This window comes from Caretta caretta, chromosome 22, assembly GCF_965140235.1.
Source record: "Caretta caretta isolate rCarCar2 chromosome 22, rCarCar1.hap1, whole genome shotgun sequence".
Taxonomy (NCBI): domain Eukaryota; kingdom Metazoa; phylum Chordata; order Testudines; family Cheloniidae; genus Caretta; species Caretta caretta.
This window is the reverse complement of record NC_134227.1, coordinates 19,683,011-19,700,618: the sequence shown is the minus strand read 5'-3', so window position 1 is coordinate 19,700,618 and position 17,608 is coordinate 19,683,011. Positions and strand designations below refer to the sequence as shown.

General features: G+C 45.9%; 1 protein-coding gene across 10 annotated transcripts in view; it reads right to left on the bottom strand.

The window, feature by feature from the left end:
• NCAM1 (neural cell adhesion molecule 1) overlaps nt 1-17,608 on the bottom strand; it is a 255,338-nt gene that overhangs the window by 61,098 nt on the left and 176,632 nt on the right. For 5 of the 10 annotated variants that reach the window (XM_048827255.2, XM_048827247.2, XM_048827246.2 and 2 more), the window contains exons 9-14: nt 13,025-13,054; nt 8,612-8,762; nt 7,567-7,751; nt 6,526-6,622; nt 5,492-5,662; nt 1,335-1,466 (exon numbers count right to left, since the gene is read on the bottom strand). In XM_048827255.2, the coding sequence (XP_048683212.1) occupies nt 1,335-1,466; nt 5,492-5,662; nt 6,526-6,622; nt 7,567-7,751; nt 8,612-8,762; nt 13,025-13,054 (766 nt within the window). The remainder of the gene's footprint in view (nt 1-1,334; nt 1,467-5,491; nt 5,663-6,525; nt 6,623-7,566; nt 7,752-8,611; nt 8,763-13,024; nt 13,055-17,608) is intronic. The other 5 variants (XM_048827256.2, XM_048827248.2, XM_048827249.2 and 2 more) reach the window with 1 other exon arrangement.

Genomic DNA, 17,608 nt, shown 5'->3' with positions numbered 1-17,608 from the left:
GCTGTACAACGGGGAACAGGCCTCTGAGCTCAGTTCAACAGAGCGCCACATTAAGCAGAGCAGAATGGCTACTCTAGGGTCAGTGTTATTAGGAGATGGAGATGGATAGTATGGGCTACGTTTTTCCTAAGGACAAGGAGAGGGAGAAAAAACTACATTAAATGCTAGAGCTCTGGCATGTTAGGGGAGCATTCTAGGGATGGCTAGAAAGAAAGAGATGCAGCGAGGCACTTACATGAATGAGGAATGCCTGCGGTTTTCCATAGATGGAACACAGACAAAAAGAAAAGAGATACACCCAAAAACAAAAATGTCAAAGAGATGGAGAGGCAACAGAGACTATGGAGCTGGGCTTGATATGCTCCTGGGCTTGATAGTCAGGGTGACCGGGAGTGTGGCTACCTATGGGACTGTGCAAAACTCTCAGGAGCTCCAGAATGATCAGTGGCAGTGTACTAGAGCATCATGGAGGAGACAGCTCTGAACTCATGACAGTGCCTGCAAAGCATCATTAGCTTGAGCAGAGTCAGGAGAGCAGGAGATGCATGTGGACATATTCAGGCACATCCTTATGAAAGGGGTGAACACCACGGGGGAGCATGGCAGGAACTCACAAGGAGTCAACTCGGGCTGACCCAGGATCTTAAGTCCTTGGCTGGGATCAGATATAAAAGAGGGAGGGACTCCATATAAAGCAAACATCAGCTCTTCCCTTCTGGCTCCAGTATGCTTCTTCATGCACACGGAATGTCATTATTTTCTCTTTTTCCCAGCTGGCAGAATTCACACTGAATCCCACCTCCAAAAATCAAACCTGATTTTGACTCCAGGGCTTTTTGCTCATGATCAAGATGGGGAGGGGAGGCCCCAGGCTGCAGAGAAGCATCCCACTGACAGAGGGAGATGATGCAGAGCAAGGCAGATGAACATTTTAACAGAGCAAACAGCGGCGCAGTGAAATAACCTTCCCTCCTTCCTGCAGTTTCAAACACATTCTCATGGCAGCTTCTCTGACACCCACGCCTAGCCCCCAAGATTCCTCCCCTAGCCCCCAAGCAATGAAAATAGCCTGTAGCTTCAATTGGGAGACCCAGCCCTTCTCAATGGGCTGCTTGTTTGTATTATGAAAATGCCATCTGATTGACTGCTGCCCAAGTCTCCTGGAGAGTAGAACATTTGTTGCAGTCCTGGGGGTGCGGCCCAATACAAAATCTCACTCTAGGGAAAATATTAATGATGGAATCTGGCAAAATCATAAAAGCTCAATAGACTTTGCAAAGGGTGCACCAAGACCTGTGAGAGAAAGAGGGGGGGAAGGGCTGGTTTTTACTTACGAACTGGCTGGGTCTTGAACTCAGACACCGGACTGATCTCTCCCAGGCCTTTGCCGTTGATGGCTGACAGTCTGATGTTATAGGTTGTCTCTGGCTTCAGGCCCATGATGGTGATCATGCCCTCCATGTTTGCTGTTGCAGAAATGAGAGAGGGGAAAAGGGAAAAGTGGGGTTTGAATGGATAGTCAGTACAAGCCCATTTGTAATGTCAGGCACACAGATGGAGCGCGGGCTGTGCCTGGCCCTGCAGGAAAGCCCCAGGAACAAAGCCACCCTCTTTTGTGGATAGTTCAGTGTAAAGACTGCAGGGCTAGCATTGCCGCCTGAGCCTCTCCAAAGGAGATGAGACGAGATGAGGCCCAGAGCAGACACCAAGGGGAGCAACAGCTGCACCTGTCACTGGGGCTCTCCCAGGAGTGATCCTACATACCCCAATGCGGGGCTGTGGCTGCAGAGCGCCACAGAGCCCAGTGCTGGTCAGCTGCTGGAGTGTGGCTTCCAAGCACAGAAAAAAGTCCAGCAGCAGCCAAAGCAAGGCAAGTGACAGAGGGATGGGAATGCAGATGTGGCAGCACAAGCATTCACATGGCGTGTCTGTGCGCGTAGGGTGCATACCTACATCTGCTGCATCCATGAGAACGGATAGCTAGCTGTATTTTAACCACACTGCGGAATAAAGCCACTGCTCTCCCCCCAGACAGAACAAGGGGTCTGCACAGCATGGGGGCACGTGAGGAGCCAGGCACACTCCAGGCTCCTAAGTGTTCCCATCTACCCCTTTAGCCCCTCTTGCATCCATGTGCAAAGCTCAAGGTATGACATCTGGGCTTGTAATCAGTGCAAGTCACCGAGAAAGAACCTGAATGGGACCCTGCAGTGAGAACAGGAGCTTTGTTCCTGCATGCTGGGGAGCATACATATGCAGGGGAGGCTGATTTGTCAAGGCAGCCACAGTGCATCTCTGCTCAGCAGAGAAGAACAAACGATGTGCTGGATGGGTGAGACATCAAAGGGAGGATCCCGGCAATGGAAAAGATCTGGGAAAATCACTGCTTTCCACCTGAATGGCTCACTGCTCAATGTGCACGCAGGGTTTGTACTTCATGTTATTTGTGGGCCATTGCTTGGCATATGCAAGGCAGAATGTCTCACTCCCCTTACAGACCTCCCAAGATTCTGGTTGTAGGGTCTAGGCCTCGTTGTGTTCCATCATACAACTTAGTATTCAATACCAATTGGGAAAAGCAATGCCTCAAGGGGAAACCAGATCCCACAGAGCACACCGTCACTGTCACATGCTGGATTCTTTAGAAGGAGGGGCCGAGAAAACCATTTGCTATTTGTCTACAGTATCGTGTGTGGTGAAATGGGCAGAGACCCTCAGTTTAAGCTTTGCAGGCTGGTGGTACTCGACAGGCTCTTGCAGATGCAGCCAGACTAGAGGTTTTACACATCACCTGACTCCTAATCCAGCTCAAAGGTTGACAGGAATCATTTTGGATTCCTCACCTTGCCCCAGCTACCACAGCCTCTGCATGACCCTGAGCCATCACCGTGGGGACAGATTTCCTTCTTCCTGACACAGCACAATTTAAAAGCAGAAACCCTGGAGGCGCAAGCGATTGATGCGGGAGAAGAAGTACAGCTATCTGTCTGCTCAACTCCTGTCGAACTGACTGGGAGCCAAGCCTCCAGCAAGAGAAGAGGCTGCAACCCTCCCTTAGGAATCAAGCCGTGAGGCTCAGACACAGTTTAAGGAGAGAGGTGGGAGGGGGGACTTAGTGAGGTTTTTATTGGCTGAACTAAAAGAAAATCTATTTCCACTTCACAGAAAGGAAGAAATGGAGAAACCAAATCTGACTGTACCTATGGCGATGTAATTCCTGTGGGGGGGAAGGGACTCTAGTGTGCTATGGTAATGCAAATAATAATACATATGGTAGAACCCTCTGGAACAAGATTCTCCCTCCACCAGCGCCAAACCGCCTTGGTTTACTGGACTCCAGGGGGAATTTAAGGTGTATAGATTTGCACAGACTGTCGCCATGCTGCATGATTTGATGGGAGTTAGACCTCCTGGGGAAAAGGGAATTTGGACTCTGCTGACTGGTTGCTTTCTGTAGTTTATGGCAGCGCTGCACAGAGTGCCTTGGGCAGGAGGTACAAACCAATATACATGAATGAAACCATTATGCAGATTAATGGGGCAGCTCCATCTGGGTTCCTGTGTGCAGAGCTGGTCACCCCATCTTGAATAGGGTATTTAAGATTCTTTAAGTTTTCACTGAAAAATTCCCAGGCTTTAAGAAGGTATTATTTGGTTTTTTACTGATTTTCACCTCAATTTTGGACCAAATACATGAAAATACTGATTATGTAAAGAAAATGCAGCACACTATGCTAGGCAGATATGTTTGTTAATAAGTTAGTCTAAGTGTAAATATAAGGCTGTCTGTTAAAGGAAGGCAATACAGTGGCAGATAAATACACATGTGCATTCATATGTGTATGTATTGTTAATATACAGTTCATTAAATAAACCATAGCATTAAACTGCTTTTACGTTCAATACTTTATTTTTCTCTATTAGTTGCTTTTATTCGGTTTTCCAGTCCCCCAATGTTAAATGTGATATTGACCCAGAAAAACATGATGCTATTTTTTGCATTAATTTTCATCCATTTTTTAAAATTTTTGTAGTAACACTTAAATTCCTGGGAAATTTTAAACAAAATAAAAACTGAAAATGAAGGACCTTGAGGATATTGCTGAACTAGGAAGGGTACAGAGACCGGCAAAGAGAATGACTGGGGGCCTTGGAGGTTGAAAGGCCTGGGACTATTTACCTTAGAAGACGAAGAAGAGGGGACTTGATAAAATTATATAAAATAATGACTGGTCTAGATGGGACAGACCAGGAACTTCTGGTCTCCCTGTTTCACAACACAAGAACAAGGAGACGTTCAATGAAACTAAAAGATAGGAAACTCAAAACTGAATAAAGGAAATATTTTTTCATGAGTGATTGGATTGTGGAATTCACTGCTACCAGATGTCACTGAGGCCAAGAACTGTGCAAGATTTGAAAAGGGATTATACATTTGTATGGAGAAAGAATATCCCACTATAATAGTTAACACTAACAAAAAACTTTGGGAGGGATATTAAACTTCATGCTTTAGGTCTTAATCCGATTATTCAGTATTAGAGATTAGGATGAGACCTTCATAGGCATGCATGTTACCACACATCTGCCCACCATGGGGTTTCTCACACTTTCCTCAGAAACAACTGGTACTGGCCACTGTTAGAGAAAGGGCACTGGGTTAATTGGACCATGGTGACTCCTATATTCCCAAACAATGTGTTCTAATGACCAATATTTTAGCGCTGAACCTGCCCATGGAACGTCCCTGACAGATGACCTGGAAGGTCCCTTAAAAATGTTAAAGCTGGAGTTAATTCCGATGCTTAAAAGGGAGGGTTCTTCTTAACCACCCCCGGCTATATAGATTTCTGTCTAATGAGTGAGTCTCTCTCTCTCTCTCTCTCTGCCTAGATTCATCCTCCCTATGAAGCATGGTGGTACCTTCCTCTTAAATGAGCTTCTTGCAAACCAGTCTGATGACCCTTTGACCCAGAGAAAACTGGATCTGGAACTCAACTGGGTTTGACTTTAAACGAAAAGATCAGGTGAGCACAATACTATTTCTGTTGCTTAGATCACAGTTACTTAGATTGCAAGCTCTTTGAGACAGGGACTGTCTTTTCACGTGTGAACAGCAACTAGTACAATGGGGACTGATCCCTGATTGAGAAATCCAGGTGATACTGCAATACAAATAACTACATACGTAATAACAATAGGTCTAGAGTCTTTGTTGACACTATTGTTTTCTGATCCTGTAAGTAGTGAGGCTCTGCACAGCTGAATGGCAGGAACAGAGCACACAGCAGGGTAACTTGAAGGCATACACTTCATACCAGTGGGAGTGATTTTAGAATACCACCAACACCTGACCATGATGTGGATTCCACTTTGGGAATCCCGAAGAGCCTAGAATGGATGCTGAAGTTAGAGGGGGGAACTTTCTCACTCCAAAAACAAGAAGCGACTCTTGAGATGCTAAGAGGGACAATGATTTTTCACACCCTACCTTCTTTGGCATCATACCACCTGGAATGCCAATCCTCCTCGCCCCGTGCTCTCCATTCCGCCTTGTACTTGAGGATGGGCACCCCACCGGTGGCCTCGGGCTCATCGAACTCCACCTGGGCAGTGCTGGAGTAGGGCTCCACTCTGTCAATGGAAGGAGAGGACGGAGTATCTGGGGGAGGAAGGAAAATAATAAGCAGTGATGTGGAGAGGGCAGGTGGCAAATGTTCATACAGCCTGTGCCCTTGGAGAGCAGGTGTCTGTGGCAATCCCAGAAACATCTGCCTGCATTCTGCCTTGTGCTCAGGCCCACAGGTGGGACCCTGTCCTCGTCCAGGCTTGCTACAGGGACTCTTGGGAAGCAAACAGGTTCTCTGTGAATTATGGAGTTTTCATTTCCTCCCTCCCATCAGGGACAGGAGACTCGCAGCATTTCCCTCCTGGTCACTTATTTACTCTGACGAATAAATACAGCTGGCACATGGCTATGCATGCACCCCAGACTATTCTGCTGCTTCGGGCCTTCCTCACAGAACATTTGAATGTACAGCTGGGTAATTCCCAACTATTTCCATGGCAACCGGGCACATTAATTATTGAGGGCACTCTGAGTTCAGGATAGTGGAGCCCCTCCCAGCCTGTTTGGTTACCAAGGCAGGTGGAGAAGCCTGTCTGGCTGGCATGTGCTGCTTTGGGATTTGTGTGTGGCAGCAGTTTTATGGAAGATAGTTCACGGCGCTGCTATTAAAAGCCAAAAAGCAAGATTCTGTCACAGCATCAGTGGGTACTGTAGGGTGCACAAAGGCCTACTCGGGCAAAAAGCAGCCACCTCCAAAAATGGGGCAGGAGCCAAAATTCCTGGAATTGACACCACCTTCAAACTTGTGAGCTACAACTGGCTGCTCTGATGCCCCTCAAGGCAGACACCTGGAGTAGAGAAAGGCTTTCCCTTCATCACACCAGTGCAATGACTGCCTGTGCATCCCGCCAGCCCTCCTCCTGTCAATGGATCAAGGGGCTGTGTGGGACACTCACCTGCTTGCACAAGGATGAATTCTGAGGACTCCTGGCCGATGCGATTCACTGCGGTGCAGTTATAGTTCCCAAAGTCATTCTCGGAATCCGGTGTCACCTGGACGTTTAAGGATCAGGAGTGGGGGTGTTTAAGGATGCACCCAGATCTCAAAGCCCAACTTCCCCAACCCCTGCTGGGTTTTACTGAAGGGGGAGATACCAAGGTACCATAACATGGATGCTGAGCATCAGCGCATCAGAGACACATGCAGGCTGCCCAGGGGCCCTGTGGCGATAGGTGAGAAGCTGAAGAAAAGGCCCTGCTTCTGCTCCACAGGCTGTTCAATTTACAGGGGTCAAAGGGCCTTCTTTAGCCTCCTGCCTTGTTATCTCCTCCTTTCCTGCACCCTCTCTCCTTTAATCAAACTGCACAATGACACACACATGTACCACAGTGAAGGGGAAGAGACTGTAGATCAGGTGCGTCTCCACAGATATCGTCCCGAGATACAGAGCAAGAGACTGTGTCTTCCTAGGGCTCTGTGCAGCACTCAACATAAAGGGGTCTCAGTCCTGACTGGATCCTTTGGGAACTACCCGGATAGACACAACAAATGAACAACAATCCTATTTCATTTGTAAGTTGGGTGCTTCCTCCTGATTCCTTGCCCTGCCTACAATGATGCGTCACTCTCACGTGTTCCCTCTTGTCCAACATTTAGACTGCAACCTGTTCAGGGCAGAGAATGGGCCTCTTACTGGTTTGCAGCCAAGCATGCTTCTGACCACTAACGAGCAATCCATTCTTCAGCCCTTAATTGGAATGGTCCTGTCTCTTGGCACACAGTGTGCCATCTCTGCTCCTGCCACAGGCCAGGCCATAACTTCTTGCCACTAGGGGCTGGAAATGCTTCTTCCCTGTTTACAGATGGGGCAGCAACAGACCGCACAGAGGGACAGAGAACTCCCATCAGGGCTCTCGGTGCCACAAACATACATTAATCTATAACTCATGGAGGCTGTACATTCATATCCCGCCCCTTGAGAGCCCCCTGTCCTCACCTCCAGGTAGCTGGCTGATGGGGTGTTGTAGATCTTGATGTTACTGTAGTTGGAGCTTGGTAGCAGCTGTCCATCCCGGAACCAGGAGATGACAGCACTGGGGTAAGCAAACACCTCGCATGTGATGTTCACTTGATTCCCCTCCCAGGTGTAGACTGCCACAGGGCCCTGCAGCTTGGGGGCATCTGGGAACCAAGACAGCATCATTTGAGGCAACTGGAGCCATAAATGCCCCCCTGCACCAGCCCAGTTCCCCAGCTGGGGTTCTGTAATCCCATGCAGGAAATCCAGGTCTGGTTCCCGGGCCTGGTGTCCTGACCTCCACTCCTTGGCAGGGGATAGGAGTTGGGGCTGGCAAGGGCTGGGAATGCTAAGCTCCTGGGGGTGGGGCTCAGCAGACAGTGCATTACACATCCAGGGAACAGAGTGTGCCTCCTGCCACTCACCCATGGGCGCACGCCCTCCAGCAGCTCAGAGAGCACCAGGGGATGCTCTACCAAAGGGAATGATACCATGGGTGGAGGATGTGGAGCAGAGGGCTCCTCAAGTCCTGCCAGGCCTCAGTTAGGCCGTTCAAAAATGGAGTTGGGGGAAGGTTTGAACAGCAGCTGCCCTGCTGTACCAAGCCAATGCACGAGGACTGAGGAGGATCTAGCTTCCTTGCTCTACCTCAGGAGGCACAAACCTGGCCCACAAACACTTTGGGACATGTCACCAGATGGTGTAAACTGATGCAGCTCAGGACTTGCACTGGAGTGGTGCTGATTTACACCAGCTGAGGACCCAGGGCCCTTCATTTGCGCACACAGAACTGTTTATGGACCCTGCTTTATTTGTCTTCCCAGAAAGCAATATGGCTGGTTCTTACCCCAGAAACTGATTCTAGACTGCGTGGACTCCTATGACCTTCGCTGAAACAGAACATGGCTCACTGCCATCTAACAGGCATCAGCCTTCGGACAGCATGCCCTGCGGCCACCTGAGCCACTTCTTAGGGAATCAACACTGCCCCCTCTGCAGACAAGAGCCCATTGACCATACTTACATTGCACTTCAAGATACATGGCCTGGGAGTCTTGCCCGATGGTGTTGCTGGCTGTGCACACATATTCTCCAGCATCCGTGTACTGAATGTCCTTGAGCGTCAGGGAGGACACTCGGGCGTGGCTGTGCACCACTATCCGCCCATCCAGAGTCTAGTAGGAAAGGAAGACAGAGTACGAGACTGGGCACCAAGCCGCTTGGGGCAGACAGGGTATAAGGAGGCCGGGCCACTGTGGCACCAGGGTTTAATACAGTTCTATTCCCCCATCAGCTCTCCCTGCCCACCCCATGCTCAGTACTTTAGAAGCAATCACCTGCAAGCAGTCTAGAGCTGTATAGTAGTGAAATTTACCAAAGCAGTATTACTCCTTGCTGTACAAGGCTGAATGCAGCAATCCCAAAGCACCAAGGAAGAGGGAGAGGAGTTACCTATCCCACGCTGGCACATGTCAAAAGATACGCAGCTAAGGAAGGTGGTGTCTCCGGTTGAGAGGTGTCCAAGCTTGGCAAGCCATGGCTCTTGTGTTCAGAGTTACAACGCAAGGCTTGATAGATACTAGCTAAGGGATTCCCCACTTACTGCACTCTTGTAGAGCCCTACTATGACTAGGTCAGTTTCCAACAGACCTGAACACGCAGATCGCAGGCTTGATTCTCCTCTCACTTGTATCTGTTTTACACCGGAGTGACGCTACTGATTTCAGTGGAGTCATTCCCAATTCACATCAGTGTAAGTGAGCACAGAACCAGGACCCTGAGTTTGAATCAGAGGCCATGTAGTGTGAAAGTTCAGTGCTCCTGTCTGAACATGGGGCTGACCAGCACAAGATTTGTAAACAGGGTGGGAAAATATATGAGTCTTCGAATACCCTTGCTTGAAGTTTTCGTAGGGTCTGTGAGTTTAAACAAGTTCTGTAATAAGGTGATTGGCTTCAAGCCGATTTAGGAATTGCTCCTATATGCGGTGCGTGAGTATATATATGTCAGGCAGTATATAGATAGGGAGCATTACATCCTGGTCACAAGGTGTTCAAAGAGATTACAACCGTCTGTCAGAATCACCTTGTTCCTTAACAACTGAAATGTTGCAACTCCTAACATCCCTGAATCGTAAGAATGAATCATTCAAGACAGGCTCTCCCAACCCATATAACCATGGAACTTTGTCACCTTTCCCTGCTCCTTTTGCCTTACCGACTACTCCAATTTCAGCCCTTTGAAACACAGATATCTACTTGTTTGTGAGTGCCTAACAAGCTTCTGGACGCTACCAACTGGTAAATTGCACTCCCTTGTGTGTGCGCAACTGCGTGTTGTGATTACAACAGTAAGTGCTCCAAACTCCCAGCTAAACAGACTTACAATCTCAAACCCCAAAGAAACTCTGAGCCTTAGCAGAGAGCGCTCTATTGAGATCTTGGGAGCACAGCTCTTCTGGGTCTAAGATATCTTTTTGTTTAGAGGTTGCAGCCTGGGAAAAGCTTGAGGCTGAAAGAGTTAATTATAAGTAAAGATGATCATCCAGCTCTGAACAAGTTGTGCTGAAAAGACAGGCCCCGCTGTTTCCAGCTCTATCTCAATCCATTAACTCCGCACTTTTTTGTCCTTTAAGCCTTTCATATCTACAAGCAGAAAATTGATATCCATTGATAAAATATGGAAGCAATTCGGCCTCTCTCTCTCCTGTCCCCCCTGCTCCAAGAAGGTTTGCGGCAAGCTTGACGAAACCAAGCCAAGGCCACATGCTAACAACTTTGCCCTCTCTCCCTGGCACAGTCTCCAGGACATAGAGCTCTATTTCATGCATGCATGGGACAGTGTGCCAGTCTGGATCACTACATTTGGTAGCTTTACAGGTGCTGTGAAAGGTTTCCTAATGAGGCATTAGTCTATCGCACTATGTTTTCCATGTGAAACCATATTTTTTTGTCTTTGCTCATTGTGCTGTGGTCATAAAAGTCAGACCAACAGTACATCTAACCCAGTATCTTGTCATCCAACAGTGACTGGTGCCAGATGCGTCAGAGGGAATGAACAGAACAGGACAATTATCAAGTGATGTGTCCCCTGTCGTCCAGTCCCTGCTCCTGGTAGCTGGAGGTGTAGGGACACCCAAAGCACAGGGCTGCATCCCTCACCATCCTGGCTAATAGCCATAGATGCACTTATCCTCCATGAACTTATCTAGTTCTTTTTTGAACCCTGTTATAATTTTGGCCTTCACAACATCCCCTGGCAACACGTTCCATAGGCTGACAGTACATTGTGGGAAGAAATACTTCCTGATGTTTGTTTTAAACCTGCCGCCTATTAATTTCACTGGGTGACACCGGGTTCTTGTGTTATGTGAAGAGGTAACTTTTTCACTTTCTTCACACCAGTCATGATTTTCTAGACCTCTTTCATACACCCTCAGTCACGTCTTCTCTAAACTGAACACTCCCAGGCTTTTTAAGCTCTCCTCACATGGAAGTTGTTCCAGACCCTCATCATTTCTGTTGCCCTTCTCTGTACTTTTCCCAATTCACAGGGCATTAGATGTTATCAAAAGAGTTGGCCTGGTTTTCAATACTCCAGAGCTAAAGGAACATTTACTCCTACGTGGGTCAGGAGAGTCTGTTTTTAGGATGTTTGAGTCCTCTCCAAATAGAGCACACAGGTACAACCCCTTGCCCCTGCCCCCCGGCACACAACTGCCTCTCACACATATTGGCATCATTAGCAAAGTGGCAAGCATCACCAGGCAGAGTCACCCTGAAATATTGGACACAGTTGGAAAATCAAAAGGAAGGAGATGAGGGACCCATCCTAGCTCTGTGCTTTCATTATCCCAGTCAGAGTGCACTTAACTGGGAATTAGCATTGCCTTGCACAGATATCAACAAGGCACCATTAATTTGGGACCGGATTATGTTGGAGTGGAATGTTTCAGATAAGTCCAGTTCACAACTCAAGCCATAATAAGACTGTCTGTTTTGCCTGTAACTGAGCTTTTAACAGCTGTCTGTGATAACACTCTTTTTGGTTCATATCTGCTGCTAACTTCTGACGCTCTCCCTTTCTCCAGTACATTCTGGGCTGGAATGGTGAGGGAGGATTTACAGGGCTATGCCGAATGAGAGCATGGCTGATTGGGGTTCAGAAGCACAAGTAGCTAACAGCTACTTCCCCTCCAAAGTAGCTTACGCAAGGCAAGAGTATAATAAAGTATCCTTCACAAACCCCCACTCAACTCCTTTAAAAGTCAGGGAGGGAAAGGATTTCAGACCGACTAAGTTTAGTGGCATTACTTTTGAAATTAAAAAGGCATGAGATACACAGTGCAATGTATTAAAGAATATACAATTATAACATGAATTAACTTAGGCATAAAGAAAGGAAACTATTAAAATTCCAAATCCTCCAGTAGAAACCAGCATGAATATTCTACGTCTCCATCTTCCATGTTCATGGCTCTCCAACATACTACTTCAGAACAGGACGAGGCAAGTTCCCATCATCCTCACCTGAAGCAGATGTTGATGGGCTTGGGTAACAGCCGAACCTTGTCTAAACCACATCGCCCTCTCTACTTCCATTGGGTTAAGATACTCAGTCAGGCTACCAAAATACTGCTGCTAAGAATACGAAATGCAGTCACCAAGCTCTAACCACCACCTCTATTTGCTTGGGAATTAGGTTCCCAGGCAGATTTGGAAGGAAGAAGTCTCTCTACAAATCATGAATATGTAAAAATAGAATATTTTAAATACATAATTTCATGTGAAAAATATCAACCGACTTGCACCAAATTGTGTTATTTAAATACACTTAACTCCCCCCAAGTTTCCCCTCCTCCCCACAAAGAGATAGATAGATAAGGTAAATTTAGGAGCATTTTGTGGAGAAACGCAGCCTGGGGACATGTAATTGCATTGCTTTTGAGATGGAATGTGATGCAATTGTTCTTTAAGAGAAGACTGAACCTAATGAGAGCAATGAGCAAACAGGTGAGTTGGGCTGGAGTGGAGGCAGCCAGGTTCTTAGAGGGAAGCTACTTTCCCAAACTACATGGAAGGGAAAGTCTCATAATTCCAGCGAAGTGCCACCTCTCGGGTGGCCATTTGGCTAAATGGGCTTTTGTCTATTTGATTTCACATCCACTGAAAATTACAGTCTTGTGGTTTAAATGGCAAATAGGGTTCTCACGCATGACCTCTGCCAACTCCTGACACAGCTTGTTTGCTCATCCAAAGATGCGTCACTATAAGTCAAGCAACTTCTACCACTATCAGCTGATCTTTTTTCTTTTTTTAATACGGTTAAATTACTAATACTGGTTTAGCTGGCTTGGTTACTGTACTAGCGATATGTTAATCTGTAACACTTTTAAAAAAACCTAAAGGGATTGGCTACTGGTCTGGTAATCTTATACCTCTTGCTTCTCGGGCCGAGTCCACGAAGCCTGGAAAGAACAGATATAAAACACACACACACACACAAAAAAAGCAATAGAAGTTTATCAAGTGTTGCATTTAGGTAACATACTGTATGCATCACACTGCATTCTGTGCACATGCAGGCTCCAATTTAGATCACTTCTGGGAGGGGAAAGGGGAAGATGAGGTGGGAAATAGCACTGATATTTCCATTTCCCAATATAACTTCAATTTGGATTTGCATTCAGCATTTTAATTTTTTAAAATTGATTTTAAGATGAATTATTAATCAAGGGCTAATGATATTTGAAGACTTTGTGCTTCTGCTGTTGCACATTAAGCAACTGTATATTTTGCTCTGGTGCATCTCACCACTTCTATAAACATGTTCCATGGAAGCAACTCCGATGACCCAGGTCACTCAATGCAAAGATATTTATAGAACTGGTTTCCTAACGCTGATTTAGTTATTTGCACAGATACACTGTTAACACGGCCATGCATTTGTACCATTTTTACATGCATGCTTTGTCTGGAATAAGAGTTCTCATATTACACAGCTGAGGAAAAATGTGAACTCCAGAATCAAACAAAAGACAACAACAATGAACTCTTTACTCCACTAGGTAATTCTCCAGCTAGCAGTCCACTTAGGGATGCTCTCAATCCTTACTGGGGATGGAACAAACAAATAGCAGGCACTCTCTCCAAACATGCACTAGCCTTATCAACAAAGGTAAGTTTCAGAGTGAGTCAGCAGCAGCCTAGGCCATAATCACCCCTGTTCAGAAAGACCAGGGGTTGTTGGGTTCACTTTTCCTCTATCAATCGACTTTTCATACACTTTGTCCTGCCGTCTGTTTCATTTGCAGCTTGACCTGCTTCCATTCAGGAGTCAAAAATCACCTGCTAATATCACAGCCGTGAGGGCGTTAGCGTGCGACCCAAAGGCATGAGTATCTCTGACAGTTGGATGATAACGGCATACACAAAGAACAGGAGATGGCAGAGACAAAGATGGACATTCAGTTAATGAGGATGGGAAATGCACCATTGTTTCCAAAGGGCTTCCAGTGAAGTAAATGTGATCAGCAAACAAAATGAGATGGAAGTACTAACATACAGTACAGACTTGCCTGATTTTACATTCTCTACTGTTAACCCACCAACTTCTGCACTAGTTGGGACTTCTGCATGTTGATTCCAACCCCCGAACATTTATATTTCTCTGTATCCCAACCAAGCTCAGGTCCCATGGAAGCCTAACAAGCAAGTTACACTAACTCAGCATCATCCTCATTGTATATGTCTGGACTCACTGTGGCTACTCCACACAACGTTTATGCGATTTCCATAGATAGGTCCTTCCCCTACCCCAGAACATTCATTTCATTTCAAATCCCCTTAGAAGAGGTTGCAGAGCTCCCATATGAAATGCCAAGGAGCATTCCAACCTGACATCATCCTAAACCTTTGCCTGTGGTTTTATGCCAGGGCATTGCTTCGCTGGCATTCCAGGCTACTGCACTTTGTGTCAGTGCATGGATCTCATTGCAGTCACGTATTAATCCCCCTCCAAACCCTTTCATCTGGGGAAGAAGGTTTTAGATGAATCCAATTTGGGATGGTGAGGGCAATGCACCCTATACATCTAACATCTCCTTGCAGCAATTGTCTAACTTTCCCCTTAACTGGTTTACAGTCCCTGCAAAGTTTGCAAGCAGATGAACATAACATAAGAACGGCCATACTGAGTCAGACCAAAGGTCCATCTAGCCCAGTATCCTGTCATCCCACAGTGGCCAATACCAGGTACCCCAGAGGGAATGAACAGAACAGGTAATCATCAAGTGATCCATTCGCTGTTGCCCAGTCCCAGCCTCTGGCAAACAGAGGCTAGGGACACCATCCCTGCCCATCCTGGCTAATAGCCAGGGATGGACCCATCCTCCATGAATTTATCTAGTTCTTTTTTTAACTCTGTTATAGCCTTGGCCTTCACAACATCCTCTGGCAAAGAGTTCCACAGGTTGACTGTGCGTCGTGTGAAGAAATACTTCCTTTTATTTGTTTTAAACCTGCCGTCTATTAATTTCATTTGGTGACTTGTAGTTCTTGTGTTATGAGGAGTAGTAAATAACACTTCCTTATTGATTTTCTCCACATCAGTCATGATTTCATACACCTAAATCATATACCCCCTTAGTCGTCTCTTTTCCAAGCTGTAAAGTCCTAGTCTTATTAATCTCTCCTCAGACGGCATCCATTCCATACCCCTAATATTTTTTGTTGCCCTTTTCTGAACTTTTTCCAAGTCCAACATATCTTTTTTGAGATGGGGCGACCACATCTGCACGCAGTATTCAAGATGTGGGGATACCATGGATTTATACAGAAGCAATATGATATTTTCTGTCTTATTATCTATCCTTTTCTTAATGATGCCCAACATTCTGTTTGCTTTTTTAACTGCCGCTGCACGTTGAGTGGATGTTTTCAGAGAAGGATCCACAATGACTCCAAGATCTCTTTCTTGAATGGTAACAGCTAATTTAGACCCCATCATTTTATATGTATAGTTGGGATTATGTTTTCCAATATGCATTACTTTGCATTTATCAGTATTGAATTTCATCTGCCTTTTTGTTGCGCAGTCACCCAGTTTTTGAGAGATCCTTTTGTAGCTCTTCGCAGTCTGCCTGGGTCTTAACTATCTTCAGTAGGAGAAAGCCCAGCTCACTCTCCAGAATAGTTGGCCTATTTCTATGCAGCAGTCTTTACCTTCTGGGGCTGGTAGCAGTTCAAAATTAAACTAGAATTGCAATCTCAATCCTAGACAGTTTCATGCTGATTGCCCAATCCCCCAAAGGCCAGGGAAAAGGGGAGCCCAGATCCGTGCTGCATAGGACCAAAGAAGCTCACGAGCTTAGTAAATTCTTAGGAAGTTTCTCTCTCTCATTGGATTCAAGCAATTAAATGAGAGCAACTTAGAAAATAAGGGATTCCTGGGAGAATTTAATGGAATTAACCCACCTGACTATTATATTTATATATGGATGATTTTGAATGTAATTAAAAGTGGGGACACATTGCAAATCAAGATTAGGAAATCCCATGCTGAAGGGACACCGTGTGCTTGAGAATCAGCACAATGAAGATTCTTGCTTATGTTATGAATACCACCACGAATTAAAAATTAAGGGATAGATCCTCAGTTGATGTATCTCAGCATAGCTCCACTAAAGTAAATGCAGCAGTGCTGATTTACACCAGCTGAGGAGCTGGCTCAATTTTTTCCCTGTCTCCTATTTCTGTTTATTTCTTGCATTTCACTTAGCCTGGACCATAAAAAGGAACTAGTCACCCTTATCCACTGCTTCTCATGCGCTAATCTAATGCTGCAATGATTGGGTTGCAAATGCTGCAGAGAGAAGTGCTGAAATTCCAACAAACAACAAACTCTGTTCTCACTGAAAGTCTTTCCAACTAATTTCATTAAAACATTTCCAGATATTAACCAAAATGGGTTGATTTTTTTAAAAACAAAAACAATTTGGGGTCTCAGCTACCCTGCAGCACTGCTAATGCCAACAAATCCCTGAAACATGGCTAGACTGAGGTGCTGGGAAATTAATCTTAGAGTAGCACCAACACACCTGTGCAATTCACCCTAGAAGATCTATCAGTCAAATTAGAACATACACTCCTTTAGCTAGACAAATTGCTACCTACAGAATGTACATCTCAGACTGTTGCATTCAGGAAGTATGAGTTTTGCAGAAGCTTCTCTACTTCAGTAACTGTGGACCTTGTAAGAGAGCCTTGGTGAAAAGAAGGCTTAACAAGATGATGTTGACACATTCACTCAGCTCTCAGTAGCACAGAAGGAGGCAGAGAATCCAGGGCGGGTTCACTATGCTCTTGAACTATCATTCCAGATTTTAGCTATTTGGTTAGGGAGAGACTCAGCATGGGATTGTATTGGCAAGAATCATTACCCTTTATTCTGCATCTCCACTGAAACGCAAAAATGAGCCTCAATACTTATCTAAAGTGCCAAAGGGCTTTCCCAAATTAGGGGGGGGGGCTGGTTAGGATTGGATTTAAGAGGACAGATTGTTTATTGCTCATTTCTGAGGTGTGTTTTCACACAACCACACTGGCGAAAAACAAACCAATGGCACTGCTTGAGGCTGACATCTTCCTCCTCCTCCATCTCCTCTTGGCGTTTTAGTTGATAACTTCAACACTCCCTCATCTGGGAACAATGGGCCAGGATTCATGCTTGGCAGAAGCAAACCCTTTCATCTTCCTCAACTGGCTTTGATTTGGCCCAAACCTCTCACTCACTCTCTTTGAAGTGCTATCTGTGACTACATAGGATATGGCTAAAATACCACAAATACCTCCTTACAAATACCACATTCCCACAGAGAGCTGGGCATGGTGGCACTCATAATCCCCTTCCAGGGGGAAAACTAGCACAAAGCTCTCATTGGCTGTATGATCACTGATTGGCTGAGCAGAGCAGAAGGCACTGACTCCCACACTGACCAATGAGAACATATGTACTCTCTCTT